Source organism: Myiozetetes cayanensis, unplaced genomic scaffold, assembly GCF_022539395.1.
Source record: "Myiozetetes cayanensis isolate MyiCay16 unplaced genomic scaffold, myiCay2020 scf22, whole genome shotgun sequence".
Taxonomy (NCBI): domain Eukaryota; kingdom Metazoa; phylum Chordata; class Aves; order Passeriformes; family Tyrannidae; genus Myiozetetes; species Myiozetetes cayanensis.
In genome coordinates, this window is record NW_026087434.1 from 6,809,934 (window position 1) to 6,837,580 (window position 27,647).

Sequence of the window (27,647 nt, forward strand, 5' to 3'; positions counted from 1 at the left end):
GGAGCCGCGCTGTGACTTGCGGGAGAACCTGCAGCGTTACGGCTGCGGGGAGGGCAACATCGTGAGCACCCGGGGCGAGATGCAGACCCAGAAGGTGGGTGCTGGGGGCACAGCCCCTGCTTGGCTTCTCCTGAAGGGGTTCTTCACATCCTTCATCCCCCTCTGGAGTCTTCATCACGAAAAAAGTCTAGGTCTCTGTTTACTCAAAACAAAGCTCTGCTTTCGCTGGCTGATGGACCCATTGGGCACCAGCCCTGATTTCTCTGGGCTGGGGTGGCTTTTCAGGCAAAACAGATGTAAGCAAAATGCCAAGATATGGAGGAGGTGCCCGGCTGGACACGTGTGGACATGGGAGGCTGTTGTACAGTGCCTGAGGGAGGGGAGCAGGATCATCCCTGCCTTTGCACTTCCCACACACCTCCCTGTTCCCTGCCTCCTCCTCATTGCATCTGCACAGGAGATGGAGTCCACCTCCTTCACAACACTCATCTTCACAGAATTCCAGTATCAACACATCCCTGAAGAGGACCCAGGTGTCCCCCCAGGGCATGCACCTGCGGCTGCGAGCTGGGGAGGAGATGAGCTTCAACATGGATGTCTTCCAGCCCTTGGAGAGCCCCGTGGATCTCTACATCCTCATGGACTTCTCCTACTCTATGTCTGATGATCTGGACAACCTCAAAAGCATGGGCCAAAACCTAGGTGAGACCAGAGCTGGGAGAGGAGGGGAGCCAGCTTGATGAAGGCAGGCAGCTCGCTCCTGCCTGCGGCTGCGAGTCCTCTGCCAGCACCAGGGAGAGGGATGCAGCTGGCAGAGGGCTGAGAGGTGTCTGTTTTAATTAGAGTCTCTTATTACTGCTGCTCTGTGCAGCCCTGTGGGGGAATGCTGCTCCTGGCCTTGCAGGGATCATCACGTGTGCCCCACAGAGCTGGTCTGTGCAGGGCCTTTGGCATCTTTGAACCCCTTGGTGTTGGGGGTGCCATTGCAGAAGCTCCAGTTTTGCCAAGGGGGCTGCCAAAGGGGTGTAGGTTTCTACCCCATAAAAGACAATCCCTAAACCCAAAGATCTTAAAAGCTGACAGTTTGTGAGTCTTACCTAAGGCCTGACCAGCAGAGAAGATGCTCAGGAGAGGAGTTCTTCTACTAGAGCAGCGAGCTCATGGGCATCTCTTTATTTATGTGCCTCCTCCTCCCAGCGGAGTTCCTGCAAGAACTGACCTCCAATTACACCATTGGATTTGGCAAGTTTGTGGACAAAGTCTCTTCCCCTCAGACAGACATGAGACCTGAGAAGTGAGTGAGCCCAGTGGGTCCGTGGGGTGGGAGCAGAAGGGAGGGCAGGTGCCTTCTGTTTCTGCATGGCTTTTCTGATCTTCACTGTCTCAATGCAAGGCCCTTGTCCATCTCTCTCCCTTCACTGACTGTGTCCACCCTGGCCTCCCCATCCCTCAGGGATTGCTGTAGCACCGTGCCAATGCCTGTGCAGTGTTCTCTCCCACTTTCAGACCTTCCCTGCACCTCTTGTCCTCTCCATCTCTTCCCTCCTCCCTTCTACCTCCCAGTGCTGGTGGCTTGCCAGCTCAACTCCTATGACTTCCCCTGAGGGATTCCTCAGCCCCCACCTGCTTTCTCCACCCTTCTCCTCCTTGCACCCAGGCATCCCTTTGCTCCTGTGGTTGCCAAAACCCCGCTCCTCTCCTAGGCTGCGCGAGCCCTGGTACAACGCCGACTCCCCCTTCTCCTTCAAGAACGTCATCCGCCTGACCAGCAACATCAACCACTTCAGCCAGGAGCTCCGGAAGGAGCGCATCTCCGGGAACCTGGATGCCCCCGAGGGCGGCTTTGATGCCATCCTGCAGACAGCTGTCTGCAAGGTGAGGGTGGCCAGGCTTGCAGGAGCCGTGTGGGCTCTGTTTCTGACCAGTGGATCTCGCTGATACCGGGTGATGAGCAGAAGGGCTTCACGCTGGAGCCCAGGTTATATGTTCAGCTCCTGCCCTCCCAGCCACGTGCTCCAAATGCCAAGCTGTTTTGCACTCCCAGTTTTTCCTAAGCCTTAGAATGTGTGTTTCCTGGTGTTTGATACCCAGCACAGGAGCTGCTTGCTGGGCACTCTGTGTGTGCTCTTTGCTCCGTCCCCCTCCGTGCCTGCGGTGGTGAAACTCTGCTCCCTGGAAAACAGCCCACTTGGGCTTGGCTGCTTGGCTGAGGGATGAGCACAGCTCCAAACATGTCCAGAAAAGCGTGGGCTTGCCCCCTGTCCATACATGTGCCTGGCACTGAGCTGCTGGGTGGGAGACACCCTGTGCACTGGGGGTGCAGATGAGTGCTTGGATTGCTGGGGCCATGTAGCTGGTTGTGTTTGCTGCCAGGTGGAGGTGGTGCCTTGCCCCTTGGGAATTCCAGCTCCTGCCAGTGCTGACTGTAGGTGCTGTGCAGGAGCCTGGGGGGCACAGAGATGAAGGTTGCTTCTCCCCCTTCCTGGCTGTAGGATAAGATCGGCTGGAGGAAGGACAGCACTCACCTGCTCGTGTTCTCCACCGAATCTGCCTTTCACTATGAAGCTGATGGTACCAACGTCCTGGCAGGGATCCTGGCAAGAAACGACGAGCAGTGTCACCTGGACAGCCGTGGCACCTACGTGTATGACACCAAGCAGGACTATCCTTCAGTGCCCACCCTGGTGCGCCTGTTGGGCCAACACAACATCATCCCCATCTTTGCTGTCACCAACCACTCCTACAGCTACTACGAGGTGAGGAGACCACGGCAGTGATGCCACGTGGGCTTCCCTTTCCTCCAGCACCATTGCTCCTCTGCCTCAGCTTGGCTGTGAGGAGAAAGTGTTCTCCTATCTCTTAGCACTTAGTTCCCAAGTGCTGAACCAACACCTCGGTGCTTTGGAGGGTGCCACACTGTGTTATGGGGCTGCTCTGGGTTGTGGGATGTCTCAGGGTTTAGGAATCCGGGCTTCTAGAGCTCTCCCTGTGTTGGTTTCTGTTGCTTGTAAAGAGCACAGAGATGGAGAGTAATTTAGGTTGGAAGGAACTTTTGGAGGTCTCTGGCCCAAAGTAGAGCCCACTGCAGTGCTAGAGAAGGGTTCTCAAGGCCTTGGCTCAGGGGCTCCTGTCTCTCTGCAGAAGCTGCACAAGTATTTTCCCATCTCTGAGATTGGGGTGCTCCAGGAGGACTCTTCCAACATTGTGGAGCTGATCCGTACAGCCTTTGAGGTAATGGTTGCTCTGGCTGCAGAGAGGGCAGAGGGTGGGCACCTCCTACCCAGGAGAGCAGCAGGAGGCAGGATGTGGCCCCTCTGGAGCAGGCCACGGGGTGGTCACAGGGTGCTGCTTAAAACCAACGCTGTGTTTGTCTTCTGCCACCCAGCGCATCCGCTCCAAGATGGACATCAGGGCTGACTTCACTCCCAGGGCCATGAAGACAGAGTTCACCTCCACGATGTATGAAAAGACAGAGTCTGGCTCCTTCCTCATCACCCGTGGGGAAGTGGTAAGTCCTTGGATGGCCGTGGAGTGGGAAGGTGCGTGCGAGGGGCTGAGCCCTCCACGTCTGGCAGGGCTGTGGTCCAGGCAGAGCTGGCTCATCCCTGCCACGTGTCCCTTCCCCCAGGGCAAGTTCAAGATGCACGTGAAGGCTCTCGAGCACGTGGGTGGGCAGCACGTGTGCAGCCTCCCCGAGAAGGACCGGCAGGGAGTTATCCAAGTGAAACCCACCTCCCTGAGCGACAGCCTCACCGTCTCAGCCTCGGTCGTCTGCGACGTGTGTCCTTGTGAGCAGGTACAGGGGCAGTGCTGCAGAGAGCAGTCCTCCTCCTGGCCAGCCTGGGGTGGGAATGCGTTGGCTGGAACATGTTGGGTACCACTCGACCCCTCACTGGTGTCTGGCAGAGGCTCAGCCTGGCCCAGGATCTCCCTCACTGCCTGTACCAAGCTGGGTGTGCTGTCCCACAGCAGAGTTTGGTCTTCAAGTTAAAACTTTGCCCCTGGATCTGCCCTTCTGATTCCTGAAATGGTCCCTGGGGGCAGCTGAGCCCGTTCAGCAATGCCTCTCCTCTCTTCTCTTCCAGCAACAAGAGCTGAACTCGCCCAAGTGCAGCTTCCACGGGAACTTCGTTTGCGGGCAGTGCATCTGCCACCCGGGCTGGTAAGGACCGTGTCCAGCTCCATACCCTTCCCAGGGGTCCCGCTGGGTCTGGGGACCCACAGTGACACATGTGCTGGGCATCCTGCCCAGGACCCTGCTGTCCTCTGCTCTGCTCCTGCCTCTCTCAGCGTCATCTCCTCCCTGCCAGGCGAGGGGACACGTGCGACTGCTCCCCGGCGTCGTCCCCCAACAACGAAGCCTGCATCCGCCCCGGGGACGTGGAGCCGTGCTCGGGAAGGGGCGAGTGCCTGTGTGGGAAGTGCCAGTGCTACTCCGAGGACCTGGTGCAGCGCTTCGACGGGGCCTTCTGCGAGTTCGACGTCCTGCAGTGCCCGCGCACCTCCGGCTTCCTCTGCAACGGTGAGAGCAGCCCCCTCTGCCCCCAGCATCCCCAGCTGGGCCTGGCACCACAGACAGGGTGTCCCCGCACTGGTGGCACTGGCACAGGGTGGGGGGGTGTGAGTGACCAGCGATGGGCTGTAGGGACTCCGTGCTGGCAAACACGAGGGAGGATGCCGTGGGGTCTGCTTGCACCCCAGGGGAAGTGGGGGAGCTGTAGGCGGGGTGGTGGGGGCAGCACAGCACTGGGCACTGGGAGACTCATCCTCTTGCCCCCAGACCGTGGCCGCTGCTCCAGGGGCGCGTGTGTGTGTGAGAGCGGCTGGCAGGGCCCGGGCTGTGAGTGTCCCACCAGCAACGACACCTGCATCGACAGCAGAGGGGTAGGTCAAGCCCTGCCCGGCCCACCACAGGTCTAGGCAGGGCTGTGGCGAGTTGCCCCGATGCTGGAAGCTCTGGGCCACTGGGGCTGGCCCCTTGCTGACTCCCAGCACCCTGGGATTGCTCTCGGGTGCCATCTGACAGCTCTTCCCTCCCAGGGCATTTGCAACAACCACGGGAGGTGCGAATGCGGCAGATGCATCTGTGACATGGCCTCGCTGTACACCAGCTCCACCTGCGAAATCAGCTACTCCCTGGTGAGTCCCTGCGGGTTTGTCAGCTCTCCTTCCCACACGGAGCCTCCGGGAAGGAAGGCAATGCAGAGATGAAGGCACTTCTCAGTCAGGAGCAAAATCCTGCTTTGTAGCCAAGGGCTTTCTGCACCCTCCAGCTCACCAGCAGCAACAGCTGAGTGTCTGTCTGTGTTTACCTGCACCCTGGTGAAGGGCAGAGGTTTGAGCTTGGTTCCTGGCTTGTTCTGATTTGCCTCAAGCCTGGAAAAAAACCTTATTTCATAGAATCATAGAAAGGATTGGGTTGGAAGTGACCTTAAAGCTCCCATGGGCAGGAACACCTTCCACTAGATCAGGTTGCTCAGGCCCACATCCAACCCGGCCTTGGACACATATGGCAGTCTCGTGCCTCAGTTTCCCCATTGACAAACACCAGCTAATCCCTCTGTGGGGATGGAGAAAGCTGGCTTTGTCATATTTTGGAAAAGCCTCCCAAACCCTGGGAGAAGATCTAATTGCTGCCCAAATGCAGGCTGTTGGCATAAGAGATTTTGGAAGTGGCTGGAGTGGGCTCCTGGGCTTATAAATCCTTTTTTTTTTAAGCTGCTTGTTCTAAGTGATTCCTCTCTTTGACCTTGCCCTGGCATCGGGGTGAGGACGCAGCGCTGCCTCTCCAGCTTTGTCTTTGGGAGGCAATGCCCTCCCTTTGCCATGGGCTGTCCCCTGACTGTCCCCCCCTCTGTGCCCAGGGCTTCCAGGCTGTGTGCGAGAGCATCCGGGACTGCGTCCGCTGCCAGACCTGGGGAAAGGGCAGCTTGAAAGGGAACTGCAGCACGTGCCACCTCCAGATCCAGATGGTGGAAGAGCTGAAGAAAGGTACTGGGAGAAGGAGAGCTGGGTGCAGATGTGGGGAGTCTCCTGTGCACCCTGCCCCGTGTGTGTGTGTGTGTGCATGTAGGGCTGCTCCCCAAGTCTTTCCTGACCCTGGTGACTTTGCCACCCTGTCCCCTGTCTCCTCAGAGGAGGCTGGCGAGTACTGCTCCTTCCAGGATGAGGATGATGACTGCACCTACCACTACTCCCTGGAGGGAGACCCCAGTGTGCTCCCCAACACCACCGTCCGTGTGCAGAAGAATAAAGGTGAGCAGGAGGAGGAAGGGGGGATGTCCAGCCTGGGCTTTGGATCAGAGTGACACCTCCAATCCCTGCTTGGTCCCTTTGCTGTGCCCCTGGGCAGGGGCAGCTTCAGGCACCACCTTCCTGCATGAGAGGGGTGGGTGTCATTGGCTGCCAGGTGAACTGCAGGGAGTGGAGTGTGGCACCTTTAGAGCTCACAGCCCTTCCACTGCCAGCACGGGCAGGGGTTGATGTGAGGTGCCAGGTGCTGCACAGCCCCTTTGGGGTGGCTGGATGTGGGCACAGCTGTGATGGTTCTCCCTGAACAGCACTTCTCACTGTGAGCACCAAGAGAGGGGTTCCCAGGCTTGACTGGGCTGTTCCATCCCTCAGAGAGCTGTGGTCCAGCCTTTCCCCTCTGTCCCTGCCTCCCCACTGCCTCCCTGCACACCCCCCACAGGGGCTGATGCCCGGGAGTGACGTTGCTGTCGCTTGCAGAGTGCCCACCAAGGAGCTTCTTCTGGCTCATCCCGCTGCTCATCTTCCTCATCCTGCTCCTGGGGCTGCTGCTGCTGCTCTGCTGGAAGTTCTGTGCCTGCTGCAAGGTGAGTGCCTCAGCTGGCTGCCCCAGTCTGGGGAGAGGACCAGATAAAAGCCAAAACCATGACAAATTCCTAGAACCCATCCAGCCTCCAGCACAGCCAGATTGGCAGGAGCTGGGTCCCAGTGTTATCCAGCACCTCTGGTGTTGTTGACTTGAGTTGCTCTGGGATTTTTGGCTAAAATCCACTTCCAGAGCCCCATCCACCCACTGCCTACCCACCCCTGCTGATGTGAATCCTCTCAACTGGAAACGGGGGTGGAGGGGGTGCTTTGCCCTTGGCCACAAAGTGATTGTGTTTGGCCATTTGTTTTCTAGGCTTGCCTGGCCCTGCTTCCCTGCTGTGCACGAGGTACCTGCCCTGTGACCTGGGGGAGAGAGAGGGATCTGTGGGGTTCACTGCCTTCCTGGGTTTGGAGGGGGGGTGGGATAAGCATCCCTCCTCCTCCTCTCTGAGCTGGGGAGGTGGATCAGGGAGAAACCTCCTAGCAGAGAGCCTGAGCCAAGGAGCCCTGGAGCTTCTGCTCTACTTTCCCTCCCTTCCCCACACCCTGGGGTGCCCTGCTGGGAATCCCACTGCTGGCTCTCCGTGACCAGCATCCCTTGTAATGCCCAGCTGGTGAGGTGTGTTCTCCCCACTCATGGACACCCCTTGCCCTCTCCACCCCACTCCCCTCCTGACATCCCAATACTCTTGTCACGGTGGAAGCCTTAAAGGTTCCCCAGAGCAAAGTCTCTGGTGTTGGGATGTCGATGGCTGGCCTTGTCCCAGCGTGCCCAGGCTCTGACCCTGCCCCTGGCCCTGCAGGTCGCACCGTTGGCTTCAAGGAGGACCACTACATGCTTCGGCACAGCCTCATGTCCTCTGACCACCTGGACACGCCCCTGGTGCGCAGTGGGTCCCTCAAGGGGCGGGACACGGTCCGATGGAAGATCCACAACAATGTGCACAAGCAGGGCTTTGCCTCCCCCGCTGCCACCAACCCCAAGGACCTCAGTGAGTGCCACGTCTGAGGGACAGGGGAGATGCCACGGGTGCCCTAAAGGACCTGAACCCTTGGTGGTGACCCCCCAGCTCCAGCAGCCAGAGTGTTACCTCCAAGCCCAATTTCAAGGGGGGGTTGTTTCTTTACCTGCTTCCATCCTGGAGGAAGCTGAGCAGCAGAGCCTGGTGTCCAGCCCTGTAGCAGGACCCTTGGAGATCTCCTGACAGTCTGGTTGCGTGGTAGATGAATGCTGCATGTGTCTTAGTCTCATGAACTCAGGGACCCAGCCTTGTTTTCACTGCCTCATCAGTCCAGAGCCACCACTGGGCACTGTTTCCTTTGCTGGATCTGGCAGAGAACTTCCCAGTTATCCCTCCAGTTCTCAGAGGGTTTTCTCTGCTGGGCCAATGGGGTTTGGGTGCTGGTGACACAGCCTGGACACCGAGCATCGTGTGTGTCCCTGTGCTTCCAGCTTTTGGGCGGGTCATTTCTCTGACTGAGGAGGCAGGAGTGGGAATTTCTGATTCGGGAATTTCTCGTTCCAGTTCCCTATGGGCTGTCTCTGAGGCTGGCAAGGCTTTTCACGCAGAACCTGACGAAGCCGGACACGCGGGAGTGCGAGCAGCTGCGCAAGGAAGTGGAGGAGAATGTACGAGCCCGGGCACGAGGGGGGCTTGGGATGGCACAGGGGGACAACCACACCGAGGGGGTGCCTGTGACGCTGGGAAGGGCAGGTGCCCCTTCCCTGTGAACCCAGACAGCTCTTGAAAGGAAGGAGAAGTTTTACCTCTCTCTGAGAGAAAGCACAGATTTTAAATCTCACGCAATGACGAGGTTTGAGGTTTGCTTTGGGCTGTGCTGTCTGAAGCTGCTGTTTGGAGTCGGTTTGCTGCCTCTTGCCATGTCCTGGGGAGAAACCGTGTGGTGGTCTCTGCCTGGTGTGGGAGGGTGAGGGGGGAGGACCTGGGGTGGCCAAAGGGCTCTCGTGTCTGCTGGCAGCAGTGTCTGCTCGCTGAGCACACCCCTGTTCAGCAAGGGATATATTGTGACAGTCCCTGTTGCTCCTTGCAGCTGAACGATGTTTTCAAGCACATCCCTGGCTGCCACAAGCTCCAGCAGACCAAGTTCAGGTGAGTCAGTGGGGAAGAGACCTCCTGCAGGGCGGGGTTCCCCCAGGGCCCTGCTGAGGATGGAGTGTGAAATCTGGGATGTTGGGAAGGAGCATGGTCTGTGAGACATCACTGGCACAAGCCTGGAGTGCTGCTTCACCCGCCCAGGGCTGCAGAGCAGAGCCCACCCAGCTGTGCAGGAGATCTCAGACCAGCAGGAACAAATCCTGATCGCATGGTGCTTAATGGGAAAATTCCCACTGGCTTCAAAAGTTTCAGCCTGGTGCAAAGCTAGGAGCGCAGGTCGGGAGGAGTTTGGGGATGCCACTGCTGAGCAGGGAGTGGTATCCCCTCCCCATGGCCTGATAAAGATGTGATCCCCCCTGCAGGCATGTTTCTCACTGAATTGGGAAACCCAGGGTGGGAGAGAGCAGCCACGCAGGCAGGAGAGAACGTGCTGGGGCCATGGGCTCTGTGGGATGGGTTGGCACCCGCAGGGCAGTGCTGCAGCTCAGACCTGCCCAGGGCAGTGATTCACACAGCACTTTGTCTCTCCAGATGTGTTAGTCACTCTGATTTGGGTTTTTTTTTATTCCCCCAGGTTACAGCCTAATTCTGGGAAAAGGTAAGAGCAACTCGCAGCCCTCTCTGGTGCAGCTTCTCCCTCTTTGTGCACACATGTGCGGGGTGGATGAATGTCCCACACCCTCACTGGCCCCAGAGCCGTGGTGTGAGATGAGCAACTCTGGTCTCAGCTCTTTCCTGCCTTTCTCTTCCCCCCTCCCAGGCAGGATCACGCCATTGTGGACACAGTGCTCACTGCTCCTCGCTCAGCCAAGCCAGACATCATCAAAGCGGTGGAAAAACACGTGTCCCACGAGGCTTTCAACGAGCTGAAGGTTGCGCCGGGTTATTACACCGTGACCTCAGACCAAGGTGGGGAGCAGAGCCCAGCGCTGCCTCCTGGCTGGGCACGGGGGGGCATTTCCCACCTCTAACCCTTGCCCTTCCCCCAGATGCTCAGGGGCTGGTGGAGTTCCAGGAGGCCGTGGAGCTGGTGGATGTCCGTGTCCCGCTCTTCATCAGGGAGGAGGATGATGATGAGAAGCAGCTGCAGGTGGAGGCCATCGAGGTCCCCAACGGCATCGCGAAGATTGGGCGCAGGGTTGTCAACATCACCATCATCAAAGAACAAGGTGAGGGGCTGCGCCCGTGGTGCAGGGAGGGTGTCTGTGTTTGGGTGTCCTGTGTCTGTCCAGGTGGGCTGATGTGGTTTGTAAGGAAGGCACAGTCTGTGTACTGGAGCACGCCCAGGTCACAGAGCAGAGACTTGCTTGGTGACTCCTCTCTGAAGTCACCTGGGTCTCAATGGAGCATCTTATAACACATCCAAAGGAGAGTCGTCATTCCTGCTGCCAGAGACCCAATTATGTGACCATTACAGGTTTAGGTGCTACAGATTCCATGACAGATCCAGGGCTGATCATGTGCCTCTGCTGCTCCAGTTCATAGGCTGCTGGAGTGAAGCAGAACCTCTTTGCTGTGCTTGGGGCAGGTGAATGTCCCCAGCACTTTGTCTCTGCTTCCTGCCTGGCTGTTTTGAGTAGAGAGAACAAACTGGGAGTGGTGAAATCTTCAGTAATACTTCATGCACAGTTCACACCTGTGGGTGATGGGAACTGTTCATGGAGGACACCTGAGTGTTTGTAGTGTGATTCTTCTTTTACTTTCTTCACACATTCCTTCCCTCTTTCTTCTTCCAGCCAGCAGCCTCATCACCTTCTTGCAGCCAGCCTATTCCCACAGCCGCTTTGACAAGCTGGCCAAGATCCCCGTCCTGCGGGAGATCATCGACAACGGGAAATCCCAGGTCACCTACAGGACCCGGGACCTCACCGCCAAGAACGGCAGGGTAAGGGCAGCACTCCTGGCCTTGGCAGGCAGGAAGGAGAGGGAATGGAGGGCTGGGGAAGAGCCAGCCCAGGGTTGCAGAAGAGCTGTTGATCAGCCTCGAAGGGGATGTGGCTGGAAGGGGGGACCCGAGGGTTGAGGTTAGCACAGGGTAGACATTCCTCCCCATCCCTTGCTCCCCGTGCCTCAGGGATCTGAAAGGATACCTGTGCCTGAGGCAGAAGGTACCAGCTGCCCTGGAGCTGTGGGCAGTGTGGGGCAAATGGGGATTGACTGGGAGATGAGGGGAAACTCCCTGGGAGCCTCCTCATGGGTGCTGTAGGTTGTAATCACAGAAGTATAGAATGGTTTGGGTTGGAAGGGACTTTAAAGATCATTGTTCCAACCCCCCTGCCATGGCAGGGACACCTTCCACTAGACCAGGCTGCTCAGAGCCCCATCCAGCCTGGCCTTGAACATAGCTCTTCCTTCTCCTCCAGGACTATCTCTTCACAGAGGGCGAACTGGTCTTCCAACCTGGGGAGACCCGAAAGGAGGTGCAGGTGCCCTTGCTGGAGCTGACTGAAATAGATACCCTCCTGAACAACTTCCAGCTCAAGCAATTTGCCATCGACCTCCTCCACCCCAAGTACGGCGCCAAGATCGGCCGATACGGCCAGACCACGGTGACCATCGCCGACCCAGGTAGGGACCCCCACGCCAGCCCAGCCCATCCCGAGGGTGCTGGTACAGAGCTCCAGCGCTGCTCCTCGCCCGAAAAGCGGCAGCGAGGAGGTTCCTCCCCGCTCCGAGCGGTAGAATTGGGCCTCCCTCTAGAGGCGCGAGGGGGAACAGACAGTGGGTGGGAAGAAGAGGGCTATAATGTACCTCGCAGAAGGAAATAGAGCCGATTCTTTATTCCTTTTCCTTGGGAATTTGAATGAAAAGCTATAAAAATAATGGAGAGGTGGGGCTTGCCACTTGCCCCTCGGCTGGACAATGAAAAGTGTAAGGGATCTCATCAAGTGGATCAAAACAGTAAATAACATTTGTCACAGCCTGGCAGGGCAGTGCTGGGGAGATGCACACTTTCTTGTTTTTCTCCCGAGGTGGGGACTGACACTGATGTGGTCTTTCTTCCTCGTGTCTGCAGAGCTGGTGGATGGTGTCCCCTCGATGACTGGCCTGGGCCAGGTCCCCCAGTCCCCCAAAGGCCGCCTGAGTGCACCACTTAATCCCAGTGCCCGCGCCCTCAGCTCCAGGGAAATCAGCTTCAACTGGTTTCCTCCACCGGGAAAACCTCTGGGGTACAAGGTGAGGGCTGAGTGGATCCCAGGGAAGAGTGTGGGTCCCATCCTGCAGGTGTTTCTCACAGTCATTTGTACTGAAGGAATCCAAGAGGACACCCAAAAGAGGGAGCAAGTTCACTCCTTCTGGTCCCCTCCATCCTTGAGGGACCATTGCTGGGTGGATGTGGGATTTGCAGGAAAGATTCCTGGTGGTCTCACCTTTCTTTCCATCACTTCCCATGAAATGCCCGGATTGTCGTGACCTCCCGTTTTTCAGAGGAATGGCACAACACCCTTCCCAGAGCAGATTTAGTAAGAGATGGGGAACTTCTCACCCATTATGTGAGGATCTGAAGGAATCCCAGCTTGCTCTTGCTTTGCCAGGTGAAATACTGGATCCAAGGGGACCCTGAGTCAGAAGCCCATCTCATCGACGTCAAAACACCACCAGCAGAGCTGAGTAACCTCTACCCCTTCTGTGACTATGAAATGCAAGTCTGTGCCTACAACGCCCTGGGTGAGGGGGCTTACTCTGACATCATCCACTGCCGCACACTGGAGGAGGGTGAGCCACTCTACATCCTTCTTCCCACCATGTAGGGAGCAAGTCTGTGCCTGTGCACCCGACACGGGGTCAGGACTCCAGCCCTGAGCTTCTGATGGTCAGGGGTCAAGCACTGAGCATCTCCCACTGCAACCCAGCTGTGATCTGGGGAACTCTGGGCATCTGCTGGCGCTTGACCTGAGGTAACGTGGACCCTTTTCTCTTGCCTTTCCAGTGCCCAGCGAGCCTGGTCGCTTGGCTTTCAACGTCGTGTCTTCCACTGTGACACAGCTGAGCTGGGCTGAGCCTGCAGAAACCAACGGGGACATCACGGCTTATGAAGTCAGTTATGGACTCGTCAACGAGGACAACAGTAAGAGCTCATTTCTGGATGGGTCAGTCCAGCCAGGCTGAGGGGTCAGAGCACACTTTCCACAGGCCGTGCTGGTCCCAAGCAGCAGCAGAACCAGAACAGTTCCAAGCATGTTTCTTGTGAGAACTGGGATTTGGAGGGGTCACTTCTTGATGGAAGGAGTGCAGAAAAATCACCAGTCAGGATTTAATCCTGCAAATCCCAGAACAGTCTCGGCTCCCATCCGCTTCCATGGTGTTTAACGTTATTTTTCATCTCAAAAACTTAGTTTTCTAGACCTAGGGATAGGGTGCCAGGAAGGTGCTATTTGTGACACACCAGCAACAGGAGACCTGTGGTGTAGGTTGACTTCAGCATCCAGTTTGGGAATTCCCCCAGGACGATGTCATGCCTGTTGTGAGCAGCCCATAGAGCTGCTGCACCTTATCCCAGAGCCGGGCTGTGTCCTGACACCAAACCTCAGCCAGCCAAGGGTGGGGTGCTGTGGGGCCCTCGGTGTCCTGTGGGTGACAGGTGCCTGTGTTTGCAGTCCCCGTGGGCCCCGTGAAGAAGGTGCTGGTTGAGGACCCGAAGAAGCGCATGGTGCTGATTGAAAACCTGCGGGAGTCGCAGCCCTATCGCTACACGGTGAAGGCCAGGAACGCTGCTGGCTGGGGGCCTGAGAGAGAAGCCACCATCAACCTCGCCACGCAGCCCAAGCGCCCCATGTCCAGTGAGTCCCTGCCTGGGTGGGCAGCAGGGGGACAGGAGCAGTGCTGGGGTGTCCTCCCCATCACCCCCAGCTGCCTCCCCAGCCCAAACGTGCCCTGATGTTTGCTCTGCTGCACCAGCCACCCTGGGGAACGCTGAGGCCCGGCCTGAGCGTGGGAGAGGTGGCTCTTTGCCGCTTGTCTGACAGCACTTTTCCACCTGTCCTGCAGTCCCCATCATCCCTGATGTCCCCATCGTGGATGCAGAGGGAGGTGAGGACTACGACAGCTACCTGATGTACAGCGCGGATGTGCTGCGCTCCCCGGCCGGCAGCAAGCGCCCCAGCGTCTCCGATGATTCAGGTGCGTTGCTCTGAGTTCTGCAAAGGTCATTTTTAACATTCCTTTTCCTCAGCAACAGCTTTGCTGCACTGCTCCTTTCCTCCTCTCGGAGATGGGGAGGTCCGAGTTGTGGAGATAAACCTTTCCAAAGCCCGGTAGCTGCATCCATGGGAACACCTGACTGGTCACAGCCTAAATAAGACCAGTGCCTCCTTGTCTCAGCCATGAGGCAAAGAAAAATCTCAGTGTGGGGCGGGAGAGGAGCTTTCCACGGCCCTCCCTGCTCACCTTCCCTTCCTGTTGCCATTGGGCTGGATCATGAGTTGGTGTCAGCAGACAAGCACTGGCAAGGCACAGACCTCTGAGTTCCTTGGATGCTCGGGGTCTTGGCCAAGCCAACAGGAGGTTGCTCAGCAGTGCTGGGAAGGCACTGGCCTCTCTTCCTCCATCACTTCGCTCTCTGAATGAGTCTGACTCCCTGCTTTTGTACTGGGACAAGGAGAGGAAGATGGGCCATAAGGGAGAAGATGAGGCTTGTCGGTAGGATTTTCTCTGGGGTCTTCTCTGGGAGAGTTCTCAGGGCCTGGGACCCAAGAGCGAGTCCCTGGTCCCCTCAGAGAGCCAGGTGGTGGAAACATCAAGAGTTGGACCATCCCGAGGGCACATCAAGGAGTGACAAAACCTCTCCTGAGCAGAGGACAATTGTTGCAGACTCTTCGTGACAGGGACAGGCCTGTGGTGGGACTTTGACTCTCACCTTTTGTCACGATGGACACAGGGCTGGAGAACAGCCTGGGGGTTGAGGAGCCCCCTGCCTGTCACGCTCCCACCACTCTCCACCCACCAGTCCCACGATGGTTGCGCCGCCTGAACTCATCATCCAACTCGTGGCGGGATGGGCTGTGAATGAACGCTGTTCCCACTGGTTCCTGCCCCTTCCCCTCCCCAGCAAGCAGCACAGAGGTGGTGGGCAGCCCACCCTGCCCCCCTGCAGGTCATGCCAACACCAGTGCTTGCGTTGTCCCAAAAGGCTCCAGGTGGAAATATGTGCCGCTGCTGGGAGAAGACCTGGACCTTCGCCGCATCACCTGGAGGCTCCCACCCGAAACCATTCCCCGCCTCTCTGGCAGCAGCCGCCTCTCCTCGGACGCCGAGGGTCTCCTCCCCGAGGAGGACAGCGACGTGGCCACGGGCAGTGCGAGGAGGAGCGGGACGCCCCGGCCCCAAGCAGGTGAAGGACGGCTTCGTTGTGGCACCGAGTGCCTCGTCCTGCTCTGAGCCGAGGGGCCAGTGGATGGGATCTGCCCCAGTCTGTGCCCCCACCCTCCCCCTGTGTGCCCATCCTCGTGTTGGTGTGATGCACTGTTGTGGTCTGCTCTGCTTCAAAACCTTGTCCTGGTGTGTCTGCTCACAAGAGTGTCAAGGTAACCCCCATCTCGGCATGGACTTGGGAGCCTGCTAGCAAGTTGCTTCTACAAAAGGCTGGACCTTCAAGGCAGGAGCAGACTCAGATGATGGCAGTGCCACTTCCAAAGGCAGCTCTTCACCTTAATTAAGTGCCCTGAGCTTCTGGGGCAGATGTGCTGGACTGTTAAACAGAAATCACTCTCTCGTGGGTAGCTGATCTCTCCTGCCCCCCTGGGAGGGGACAGGGATTTGTCGAGGACCAGAACGATGGAGTGGAGTTTGCTTTTCAGATCTAGCCGAGATCCAGAACAAGATTTGGAGAAACCACCTCCATAAAGGGCCATTTTCCTTCTTCAGCCTCCTTTTTAAATCTGAAATTACCAATCTGTGCTTGCGTCTAAGGGGACACGTGAGAGAACGTGGCGACAACCACAAGGCAGAGCCCCAGCAAGGCCGAGGTCTGGCGTTACCTTGGGCACCAGGGGTGTGTCTGGTGCTGGGTGTTTTTGTTTACCCCTTTGTTTCTGCCTCGTCACGTGGGGTGGCTGTGGCTGGTTCCAGATGCAACACCCCAGAACAACCTCCCAGCGTGGCTGAAGCTGGAACACAGCCGAGGCAGGGGGCACCCTGATGATGCCTCCTGCTTCCTCCCCGTGGAAACTGGAGCAGCGTCCCTGCCCACAGCCACGTCCCTCATGGTGTGCCTTCTCCCACAGAGCACTTGCTGAACGGCCGTGTGGACTTCTCCTTCCCCGGCAGCGCCAGTGGCTCGCTGACCAGGACAACCAACACCAGCTACCACCAGCTGAGCTCCCACGTGCACCAGGAGCACAGGGTGATGGGGAGCTCCTCGCTAACGAGAGACTACTCCACGGTGCAGATGGGGCATGGTGAGTACTGAGGCCATGAGATCCAATCCTTTCCTTCCACCCCCATGACTGTCTTTGGATCCGTGCCCTAAAGCCCTTTTAGGGTGAGGGTTGTGTTCACAGCTAAGGGGGCCTGTGAACCAGAGGTCAGGAAGGTCATGTCCTCACCACTGATGTCTTGGTGCTTTGCTAAGGCCCCTCTGCTCCTTGGCCAGTTTGGAAAGGGTTCCCATCCCTAACGTGCTGAGTGCTCAGGAAAAGGAGCTCCATCCTTATCCTCACACCACAAAGCAGTCCAGGAAGAGCTCGTGTCTCTTCTTCTCACTCTGTCTGGCAGTGTGGTTGCCTTTCAGCTCCACGCCTGTGTGTCAGCTGTGCTGAGAGAAGGTTGTTAAAAGACTCTTCAAACCTGAGCTTTAAAAAGTCATCTGTGCAGGAAGCAGCACCTGGGCTGAACCCGCTCTGAAGTGTTTCCAATGGTGTTTTTCTCTTTCTTCTTGCACTGCTTCTGTAGATTACCCAGGGACACTCCTCCCTCCCATCCGTGAAGATGCTGGGAGGACAATCCCACGGCCCCGGGATGTGGGTTTCAGGAGCAGGGCAAAGGTGAAGGGTTACTACCCCAGCATTGGCTGTCGGGACTCTATAATCATGACTGATGGGTCCACAGGGATTTGCAAGTACATAGGTACAGCTTGTCCAGTGTCTCCTCCCAGCCACACATCCCATAACAGCCAAGCCACTGTCCGTCCATGAGCTGTTGCCATCCACTGCTCACCCCAGACCTCCTCTCCATGGCTTGCCATGTGCTGTGATCCTCCTCCTGACCCAGCCTGTGCCTCCATCACACCACCTTTCCATTTGCAGGTGACTTCCACTGTGTTTCAACCCACCTGGACTGATTAACACTCATCACCGCTGCTGCCACCGTGCTCTGATCAACTCGTTGTCCCCATCCTCTTCGTTCCTAACGAGTTTGTTGTTCCCAGTCTTACTCCACAGGCCTTGGGAGAACTCCTGGGGAGAACGTGTGCTCCATATGAGATGTGCCTCTGCAAGCTTCTTGGCCACAGTCCCTGTCAGTGAGGGTTTTCAGTCCCTGGGTGTCACCTGGGAGGCTGCTGGGCTTGCCATGAGCCTTGTGTCCCAGTGGGGTGAGCTGAGGAGGAGCCAGAGCACCCAGTCCTGGTCCCAGCTGCCCCTGTCCCCCTGAACAGACCCTGGAGGTGTTGGGCTGCTCTGTCAATAGAATAGGGCCAGTCTTAGCTGACCTACACCTGAAGAAGTCTGTGGAAGCTGCTGGCAGGCTGGACAGGGTGCTTTGGGGTGGGTGAGGAGGGTCAGACACAGCACCCAGGCCCCCGCTCTGGTCTCTCTACCACAGGGGCCTGAAGCTTACCTTGACTTGTCCCACCCAAGGTTGGCACCCCAAGGCCACGGGGCATCCCTGTAGATGTGCAGAGCCAGCCAGTCCCCCCTCACAACGGCTCAGCTTGCAGAGACAACATCTCACCACGTTCTCCCCGAACCATCAGGACCACCCCTTGCTTGCGTGTGCCGCTCCCTCCTCTCCCCCAGCCCTCTTAGCCCCCGTTCCCCAAACCTCCACCCTGATGTTCCCTTCTTGTCTCAGACTCCAGGAAGCCTCTGGGCATCCCTGACACCCCCACACGCCTGGTGTTCTCTGCCCTGGGACCCACCTCCCTGAAGGTGAGCTGGCAGGAGCCGCGCTGCGAGAAGGAGGTGCAGGGCTACAGTGTGCAGTACCAGCTCCTCAGCGGAGGTCAGTGAGCAGGAGCCTGCTGGTGGGGGCAGTTTTGAGTGGTGGAGGGTCTGGTCAGGGTCTTCTCCTGGACAACTGGCTCTGGGTGACCCTGCTCTGAGTAGGGTGGGGTTGGACCAAATGACCTCTCCAGAGGTGCCTTCCAATCTCAGCCATTCTGGGATTCAGGGATTGGTCCCAAATCTGCTTTTTTGGTAGCCTTTTTTTTGCACAGGAAATGTTTCAGCTGCCCCACAGCTCTCATTCCCCATTTCTACCGTGGGGGGAACAATTTCTGGGGTCGCTCCAACCCTCCTCCAAAAAAACCTTTGACTCATTCTCCACCAGCCCAAACATTTATTGATGTTTTTTTCAACACATGGAACTTGAAGAAAGGATTGAAAATATCTTTACATGAATCTTGGGGCAGTATCAGTGCAAATGTAATTCTTTTTGTCTGAAAACCCTTGAGTTTTCAAGAAGCTGTTGTTTATCCTAAGCCTTTTTTTGAAAAAAACCTCTCGTCCTGCACTACCTGTTGCTGGTGGCAAGGTGTGATGGAGGTGGTCAGGGAGGGGCCCTGGATAGCTTTTCCAGGTAGTTTGTTTGAGATGGAGTTTAGGCAAAAGCCATGGCTCTGTGTTGACATCCCCTTCCCTGTGCATCCCAGGAGAGGTGAACAGAATCACCATCCCCAACCCCAGCCAGAACTCGGTGGTGGTAGAGGACCTGCTGCCCAACCACTCCTACATCTTCAAGGTGAAGGCACAGAGTGAGGAAGGCTGGGGCCCCGAGAGGGAAGGAGTCATCACCATCGAGTCCCAGGTGGACCCGCAGAGCCCGCTCAGTCCTGTACCAGGTGAGGCAGATGTGGACAGAAGGGTGGCACTGATGTCTCTGCTGCTGTCTGCAGTGCTGGCCTGTTTCCTCTCCCCTCACCACATCCTGAGCTCTCCTTTCCTTTCTCTCAGTTAGGAACTGGACCTCCTTTCCCATGCTCTTGCTTCCCACTAGCTGTGTAGATAGAATCACACAACCACAGAAATCATTCAGGTTGGGAAACACTTCTAAGGACACAAAGTCCAACCTGTGACCGATCACTGCCTTGTCAACCAGACCAGAGCACTGAGTGCCACATCCAGTCATTTCTTAAACACTTCCAGCAGTGGTGATTCCACCACCTCCCTGGGCAATACATTCCAAAGTCCTTTCTGTGAAGAAATTCCTCCTGATGCCCACCCTGAACCTTCCCTTGTGCAGTTTGTGGCTATGTTCTCTTGTCCTGTTTCTAGTTGCCTGGGAGATAGCTGAGACCTTCCAGCTCACCCCGTAAGTGCTGAGTGCAGATCCCTCCCTCACCCCCTCTGTAATGTGACCTGTCCCTCATGCCCTTGCAGGTACACCCTTCACCCTGAGCACCCCCTGTGCTCCTGGACCACTGGTTTTCACAGCCCTCAGCCCAGACTCCCTTCACCTCAGCTGGGAGAGACCCCGCGAGCCCAACGGGCCCATCCTGGGCTACAGGATCACCTGTGAGATGCTGCATGGAGGAGGTAAGGGGCCAGGCTGAGGAACTCCAGTTCCACGGGTAGAGCCCAAGATACCTCCAGCGGAAGCTGCAACTTGCTGCATTTTTGCTAGGACCAGTGGCAAAGTTGTCTGCCTACATCAGTGCGGGCAAACTGGGGACATGAGGCTGATGCCAGGCCTGGGAGCTGCTGGTTCCTGATGCTCTGTGTCATTGCATGGTCTGGTGTAACAAATGTGGTGGAAAGTGGAAGGACCTGTTGCTTATTGCAGCCCAAACCCAGTGGAGGTTGGTTGCTGAGGTTCCCCACTGTAGTAAAACAGGGTTGTCTTAACTCTTGGTAGAACTGGTGTGATCCTACAGTCTGTGGGTGGCAGCTCAGGGAAAGCCAAGGCAGCACTCAGAGTTGGGGGGAGTGTGTTTGGAGGGACCTTCACTCTTGTCTGTCTTCACCTCTGTCTGTGTGGATTAGGGGAGCCCAGGACAATCTATGTCGAAGGAGACAATCTGGAAACCACCCTGACTGTGCCCCACCTGAGTGAGAATGTCCCATACAAGTTCAAAGTGCAAGCCAACACCACCCAAGGCTTTGGGCCAGAGAGAGAAGGCCTCATCACCATTGAATCTCAGAACAGAGGTACAGTACCACGTCTCTGTGGAGGTGCAAAGATAAGAAACCTCTCAGAGGAGGGAACACAATTCCTGGAGCTCCTTTTCAGCTCCTCCTGAGCTGACTCCTGGTGTATGTGAACTGTGCAGGGTTGAGGGGTTGAAAGCTCCTTGTTGTTTCCTGGCTGGCTCAAGCCTTTTCCTTCTCCCAGGTGCTTTCTCCCAGTTTGGAGGACAGCAGTACATGAGGGAAGAAGTGTACAAATTCCCCACCGAATACACCACCAAAACCAGCATCAGCCATTCCTCTCTGGATCCCCACTTCACAGGTAGGGGCTCACTGCTGCTTTGAAATCCCACAGAAAACAAAGGATAATTCTGCTTGTCCAAACTTCTGAGGGGGTGCTTTTACCTCAAGTGCCAAAGGCAGGGAAGGAGGGTCCATCAGGTGGGATTGCTGAAGATCTTACACCTCTTACTTTCTTACATTGTGTTCCTGCTCTGCCCCAGAGACAGTTGAATTGTTTCCACACGTGCTGCCCAGTCACAGGGGGAAAGCTGAGTTCCCAAGTCCTTCAGCCCTGTCACTAGAGACCAAATCATAGCTGTTCCTGCAAGGTTTGATCTCTTTAGAGCAGTAAAAAACAGAGCAGTGTGACAAACATCTTTAATCACATCAGTGTAGTTTCCTGTGTTGTCCCACTTAAACTCCTGGGCAGAGTCTGGCAGGTGATTAAGAGATCTATCTGACTGACTGACAAGGCAAGGTACTGAATCACTGGACCTGGAGGGGTTTTCCATCCGTGAAATTGGTATTTAAGGGCAAACTCCTGCCTGGGATCAGCAGGCAGAGCAGTTCCCTGTCCCTGTGACCCCGCACTGAGCGCGCTGTCCTTGCAGACGGGATGCTCGTGACGAGCCAGCGAGTGGAGAACACGAGCAGCACCCTCACCCAGGAGTTCGTGAGCCGGACCGTGATGTCCAGTGGGACCCTCACCAAGCAGGTGGAGAGGCAGTTCTACGAGGCCTGAGCCGGGGCAGGCTGAGCACCAGCGGGACATTTGGGATCAGACGGCAGAACTTTGTGGAACGACCCAAGGGCGCTTCATCCAGACGCTGCTGCGGTGCCTGCGCAGCTCCTGCTGTGGGTACAGACCCTCCCTGCCACTCCATGCTCTGGACTTCTCCTTTGGAGCCCAGTACAACCAGAACTCTGGCATAGCTGGGTCATCAGGCGTGTGATGATCAAGCTCATCCTTCATTTGGGTGTCTCCACGGCTCCAGCCTCCCGGGTAAATGGAGCAGAACGCTTTATTCTCAGGTCCTCGGTTTTGAGAGGATCTCAACTGGGAAAATCCTGATTTTATAGAGGGTCACACTTTGCATCTTTGCTCCAGGCTCTCTGGCAACTCACCTGCCCACTGGAGAGGGTTGTTTGTTCTGTTTGGGGTTTTTTTATGAGAGCTGCAAGGTAGGGTTTTGGGGTAACCTGTGCTTTCTTACTGCACCTACTTGTGTCTGTCCTTCACTGCTGACATTTGGTACCATTAGAGCAAAGAATAACCTTTTGTTTGGGTAGTGTTACTTTTTGATGGCCTCTGAAGCCTTTTTTTTTTTTTTTTTTTGCATACAATATTGTACAGTTTTCATAGTATATATAAATATATAAAAATGTATTTTATTATTTTATACAAAAAATGGAGGTGGATGAGATCTATGCTGAATGTAGAGACTACGCTGGGACTGTGGCTGCTGAGAAACATGAATAACTGGAAGAAGAAATAGTTAAGGGCTTGATCCAAAAGCCACTTGAACCCTGTGACGAGCCTGTTGATGAGCTGGTGGGCTCTGCCTTGGACTTTACATCCTCCAGCACCAGAGACTCCTGCAGAAGGGTGCAAGTGGCCAAACCTGCTCGCTGCAGGGCATCCACCAGCCAATGCTCTCCAGCCATGGCACATGGGCACAGAAGGGGCCCAGAGGTGAGGGATGGGGATGGCCCCAGTGGTGGAGATGGGAACAGTGCTGAGATTTCTTGCATGGTTGATGTGGACAGTGTGAGACTTCAGGGCAGATGATGCTGGGTATCTTTTAAAAGATTTCTTGTCCAGCAGCAACATCCATAAAGGGACCTGTGATCCACCAGTAAGCACAAGGGGAAGAGCAAACCTGGGAACAGGAGGTGCTCCCTTCATCCTGAGACTCCTTCAGTCCCAGCTTCAGCTCTCCTTGCACAGTGCTGGGCTGAGCTGAGACCTTGCTGGGCTTCATTTGCTGGCTCTGGGCACACTGCCCAGCATCTCCCTGCCCTCTGCCAGTGAGAACAATTGAGCAGCACATTTCCCTGCCGTGTTTCAGCCGCACGGGAGCAGGCGAGGAGAGCCAGGAGCCTGCCTGGAGCAGCAGCTGCCACTGCCCTGGGCTAGAGCTTCCAACCAAAACAGCAGCTGCCTGCTCACCCTGGCAGCATCACTGGCCTGGTTTCATCTGACAGTGGACCTTGGCTTTCCTTTGTTTTTCTTCTTCTTCTTTTTTTTTTTTCTTCTTTTGTTGTTTTTAGAGTTTTTTTGGTTTCTTTTTTCATTTGGAGTCTGAAGAACTCATCACCGAGCGTCCCCTCTGCTCTCCAGGCTTTTCATTTCCCTGGGAAGGGTTGTACACCTTTAAGCCAAAGATGCACGTGGGTGAGTAAAAGTCCACAGGAGTCTCCAGGATTGCAGCCAGAGCTGGGTCAGTTTTGAATGTGGCTCAAGAGATCCTTCACCAACCCTGTGCTTTTACTGTGCCTTCAAGAAGCACTTATTTCTCCTGACCAAGAGCCAGTGGCATTAACCTGCCTGTTTGCCTGTTCCCATCTCCCCTCTGTGGTTGGGGTTTCCTCTCCAGCTGACACATCCCCTCCTGCACAAGCACTCTGTGCCCCTTTTCCCCTGTGCTTTTTGGTTCAGGGTAAAACACTGGAAACTGCCTAAAATGGGAGCCCCACTTCCAAGCATTTTAACCAAAGATTATCCCCTTATCCAAGAGCAGAGCCTGGCCATCAGCTGCTCTCCAGGGAATCATGCCCTCCCCATGCACACCATGGCTTGTGCACTAACCCATGGCTGTCTTTTTAAATTCCATCTGGTCATTAGGGCTGGTGCTGTTTCAGCCTTTCCAAGGCAGATCCAGAGCAGGTCTTTGATCAGATGGCTTCCTATTGCACTTAATAAATGTCTTCTCTACAGTCTGCCTCTTCCCTTTTCTTTAAAAAAAAAAAATCTAAAATTAAAAAAATCCCCCTCCTCCAACAGCCTCCATCTGCAGCAGATGAAGGACATGTGCCAGAGGCAGCTTCCCAAACAGGAACTTCTGCCAAGTGCCAGTGCCTGCTGCTCCTCCACTGCCATCCCCTCCTGCAACTGCAGCTCCAGAGGCACTACTGGACCCCAGAGCCCTGGTAATGGCTCGTTACTCCAGTTCAAACTGGAGTTAAACCAGTGTCCTCTGAGGAACAGTCTTTGGATCAAGTGGGTGCAGAACTGTGCAAATGTTGTGCATTTATTGAGCAAATGATGCAGACAGACAAACCCATCCCCTTGGGCAGCAGGGAAAGCAGCTGCCTCTCCGAGGGAGGCAGTTCCAGACCAGGGATCCCAGGTGAGGTGGTTGCCCTCTACAGGGGCAGCCCCTTTGCCCCTCCAGAGGGCTTGGTGAGGTAGAAGGTGGCTGTGCCGCTGTATTTCTCCTAGGAGGCAAGAGGAGCAGTCAGTGCTGGGGCTCTGGGGCTGGGCTGGGGATTCCAGAGGCAGGGAGAAAGGCCCTGCTGGTTGGCCCAGCACCTGTCTAACCTTGTCACCACTCCAACAGCAGCCACCTCAGATCTCTTTGGGGACAGCATCCCATCCCAGCCACTGCCTGGGGTCCTGTGGTCCATCCACAACCTGGGGCAGGGAGGATACCAACACACCCCTCAGCTGACCCTTCAGCAGCACCTTAGGGACTCTTGTCCATGATTTTTTCCAACCTCTTTTTGACCCTGATGATGCTTCATGGCCTCTGCAAACTCCCCCACCCCAGCCCTGTGCAGTGCTTCCTCAGCTCTGATCTACTCCTAACTCATCCAGTGGTCCCTGGTTCTTATTGTGGCACCAACAGACTCAGGCCCTTCATGGCCCTGGACGGGCTCCACCAACCCCAAGTGCCTCAGGAGCACCATCTCAACTGCCAGGTCTTTTCAAGCTGTGCCCCTGAGTGTTCCCTCGGGATCTCTAAGTCAGTCTCCTGGCACTTTTCTGCTGCATACCTGGATGTGTTGCTGGGCTCTCTCTGCAGCCCCAGCTTCCAGCAGTGTCACCGTGCAGCCTCCGAAGCCTCCCCCGGTCATCCTGCTGCCATAAACCCCATCGACTTCCAGAGCTGCTGCTACCAGCTCGTCCAGCTCGGGGCAGCTCACTTCATAATCATCCCTGGAGAGAGGAGACCCAGGGTCAGCCCTGTCCTGCACCCTGCCCATAACCACTGCATGAGGAACAGCCGAAACCCGTGCCTTGGTGCAGCCACTGCCGGAGCAAACTGCAGAGGTGCCGGTAAGTGCACGTGTGAGGAAGGCTGCGAGCACCCTCGGTGCATCCTCACCTGAGGGAGTTGTGGCTCTCCACCATCAGCCTCCCGAACATCCTGTAGTCCCTGTCCTGCAGCGCCTGTGCTGCCTGGGCTGTCCGTGCTATCTCGCCGATGACGTGCCTGGCGCGCCGATACACCTCCTCGCCCAGCTGGCTCCTGGCCGCTGTGGAGACACGTGAGTCCCTGCAGCAAAGCCACCCAGGGATGCTGCTGGAAGCAAGCACAGCTACATCCTGCAACCATCCCATGCCAGAGCTCCTCTAGGTGCGGCACGCTCCCATCCTGGCGCAGGCACCCAGCCACCTGTCCCTGGTGCTACCCCGCGGTCTCAGCTGCCGTGAGGAGCTCCTGATGTCCCGAGGAGCTGCCAGAGCCAAGGGAGGGACCGTGCCCACCTTCCAGCTCGGCCATGGTGGCATCCCTCAGGCTGGCCTTGCCGAGTGCCGCCGCTGCCTCCTCGCAGTGCCGCCGGCACGCGGGGTACTCGCTGCCCGTCAGCGTGTGCCGCACGTTGGAGTTGGTGATGAGCACGGCCAGGCTGGCGTCGCTCAGTGGGACAGGGACAGTCTCCAGGGACCTGCAGCGAGAGCTCAGCGTGGGCCATGTGCCCGTCCCCCTGCCCGCTCCAGCCCTCTGTGTGAGGCCACGTGGCAGGTAGCTCCTGAACCACAGAGGCAAAGTCCAGGATTCCGCTCGAGCATTTATCTCTCTTCCCACTTACTAGTTTCATAACAGCCCCTAACGAAAGCGGCAAAGCGACAGGAAAGTAGGAGGAAGGCTGCAGGAAGAGGAATCAAGCCAAGGAGGAATTAAAAGGCAGGAAGCCCCATCCCCATGATGAGATTTTGGGCTGGGTTTGGGGGTTAACCCTTCCCTGCACTCCCACACTTATTTCATGGCCACAGAACCAGCTCATCCCCAGCTGCCCGAGGAGGTGGGCACAGCACTGTGAGCTCAGCGCTCAGCCCTGACCTGCAGTCGATGAGCAGAGCGTGGCCTTCCTTGCCCATCACGGATATGAACTGGTCCATGATCCCACAGGGCATCTCAGCAAACGTGTGCTCTGCTTTCTGGCATGCCAGCGCCTTGGCTACCAAATCACCATCGTCTGTGCCAGAGTGGAGACACACAGGTTAGCAGCTCCAGGACCCTGGCCCTTTGCCCTGGAGCAGGGGGAGCAAACATGGAGGTAAAGGGTTGGTTTCCCATGGAATGGGGTCTTGCAGCTGCAGGTGCTTGCTCCTGCACCACTGCATGCCATCCATGCCAGTGTGGGTCCCCAGATCCAGCTGGATGTGATAATTTAACATTGGTGTCTCAGATCTCTCGATTTTTGGGGACATCAGGGCGGGGAGATGCTTCAAGGGGAACATCCTCTCAACCCCTGGCGTGTCCCAGGGGTGGTCCATGGATTTTAGAGGGCAGCTCAGGCTGGATAAGCCAGAGGAAACACACAGCCAAAGCAGTGCCAGCTCTGGCTGCAGGGGGGAGTTGTGACCTGCTCCATGGTGGCTTTTCCCCAAGGGTTGTGGGATCTTGCTAAGGGTACCCTCCCCATCCCAGCTCCCACCTGCAAACAGAGACACCAGGGGCCAGGACTGGCTGCTGCCTTACCAGGGCAGAGCTGTTGGAGGAAGGTGTAAGTAGCCACCTCCAGAGAGGCCGAGCTGGAGAGGCCCCCACCCAGGGGGATGTCACTGGCGACCACGGCGCTGAACCCTGGCACAGGACCACCTGTGGGAAGAGAAGGGAGGAGGGGGGCTCTGAGCCCCTGCAGGGCTAGGGGTGCCCCACAGCTCACGGGGAACAAGAGCGAGGAGCCCCTGCCCAACATCCCACTTTAAAACACGGGGTGACCCATGGCAGAGTGTGACCCGGGCACCTTCTCCCAAACACAGGGGGCTTTGGAGCTGAGAGCATCTCTGCTGGAGCCTGGTCCCGGCACAGCTGCAGGATTGCACCAGCGCTGGAAGAGCCCCTGGAGCACACCCAAAACTGGGTGCTGAACACCAGCCCCTGTGAGGGGGTCTCTGCCCCACCCCTCAGCCTGGGCCTTACCCCGGTAGTGCTGGATGACGCCCTTGACGTAGTTGGCCCAGCGAGGCCGCCCCGGGCTCAGGGAGCTGCCGTGGTGGGGAGCTGGGAACTGCACCCTGTGGGGCTCGTCCGCCTCCGCCGAGGTGGTGAGGATGGAGATGGTCCCGTCCTGCGTGGGGGATCCCACCAGCACCGTCCCCAGCTGCAGAGCCTGGGGGTGGGGAAGGTGGGCTCAGACCCCTTGACATCCCTTGGAGTATCCCCATGGGTGGCAGGGGGCAGTGGTGGCTGCTTCAACTCACAGCTGGAGCACCCAACACATCTCCCCCTTAACCCTGTCTCCACAAAGTCGCCACTGTATGGTCTGGCTCGGCACAGAATTAAACTTTCTGGCTATTTATTGCCACATGGGAACAGTCTTCCTGCTGAATGTTGTGATGGACCCCCCAGCTCAGTGCTGGGGTGCTGGCTGTTGGGCTCCGGGGGAATGGTAACCACTACAAGCATGGGAGAGGCTTCGGGAAGTTTTCTTGCCTGCCAGGGAATTCAGCTGACCTGCTCCCACGCTCTTCGGCCTCACAATAATTAGCTGTATGTTTGATTTAGGACTGAGCTGAAGGGAGCTCGAAGGAGCTCAGAAAGAGCAGGAAGCTCCTGCTGCTCCGAACCACCTCCACCACCAAAACATCACTCTCCGCGAACAGGAAATTGTTTGACAGGGGTTGCAGAAAAGAGGTGGTTGGGAAGGGGGAAATCACATTCCCCCCGCAGTCAGT

At 56.8% G+C, this 27,647-nt stretch overlaps 2 protein-coding genes across 2 annotated transcripts in view; one reads left to right on the top strand and one right to left on the bottom strand.

Annotated features, from left to right (window-relative positions):
* Window positions 1-21,304, top strand: ITGB4 (integrin subunit beta 4). The gene is made up of 38 exons (XM_050319021.1): window positions 1-94; window positions 498-702; window positions 1,198-1,294; window positions 1,704-1,875; window positions 2,493-2,756; window positions 3,142-3,231; window positions 3,386-3,508; window positions 3,629-3,796; window positions 4,086-4,162; window positions 4,311-4,522; window positions 4,781-4,884; window positions 5,041-5,157; window positions 5,874-5,991; window positions 6,136-6,255; window positions 6,730-6,836; window positions 7,151-7,184; window positions 7,641-7,829; window positions 8,364-8,467; window positions 8,890-8,948; window positions 9,529-9,552; window positions 9,715-9,863; window positions 9,944-10,123; window positions 10,691-10,839; window positions 11,318-11,522; window positions 11,971-12,131; window positions 12,491-12,671; window positions 12,886-13,023; window positions 13,553-13,735; window positions 13,944-14,075; window positions 15,085-15,285; window positions 16,178-16,351; window positions 16,845-17,018; window positions 17,964-18,113; window positions 18,763-18,951; window positions 19,490-19,645; window positions 20,093-20,257; window positions 20,442-20,558; window positions 21,130-21,304. Exons 1-38 carry the CDS (start codon window positions 80-82, stop codon window positions 21,258-21,260), a joined length of 5,334 nt encoding a protein of 1,777 aa, XP_050174978.1. The 5' UTR covers window positions 1-79; the 3' UTR covers window positions 21,261-21,304.
* GALK1 (galactokinase 1) overlaps window positions 21,297-27,647 on the bottom strand; it is a 6,717-nt gene continuing 366 nt past the window's right edge. Inside the window, exons 2-8 of the mRNA XM_050319047.1 lie at window positions 26,893-27,082; window positions 26,449-26,568; window positions 25,807-25,942; window positions 25,230-25,411; window positions 24,847-24,997; window positions 24,515-24,677; window positions 21,297-23,956 (exon numbers count right to left, since the gene is read on the bottom strand). Of these exons, the coding sequence (XP_050175004.1) occupies window positions 23,885-23,956; window positions 24,515-24,677; window positions 24,847-24,997; window positions 25,230-25,411; window positions 25,807-25,942; window positions 26,449-26,568; window positions 26,893-27,082 (1,014 nt within the window). The 3' untranslated portion in view covers window positions 21,297-23,884. The remainder of the gene's footprint in view (window positions 23,957-24,514; window positions 24,678-24,846; window positions 24,998-25,229; window positions 25,412-25,806; window positions 25,943-26,448; window positions 26,569-26,892; window positions 27,083-27,647) is intronic.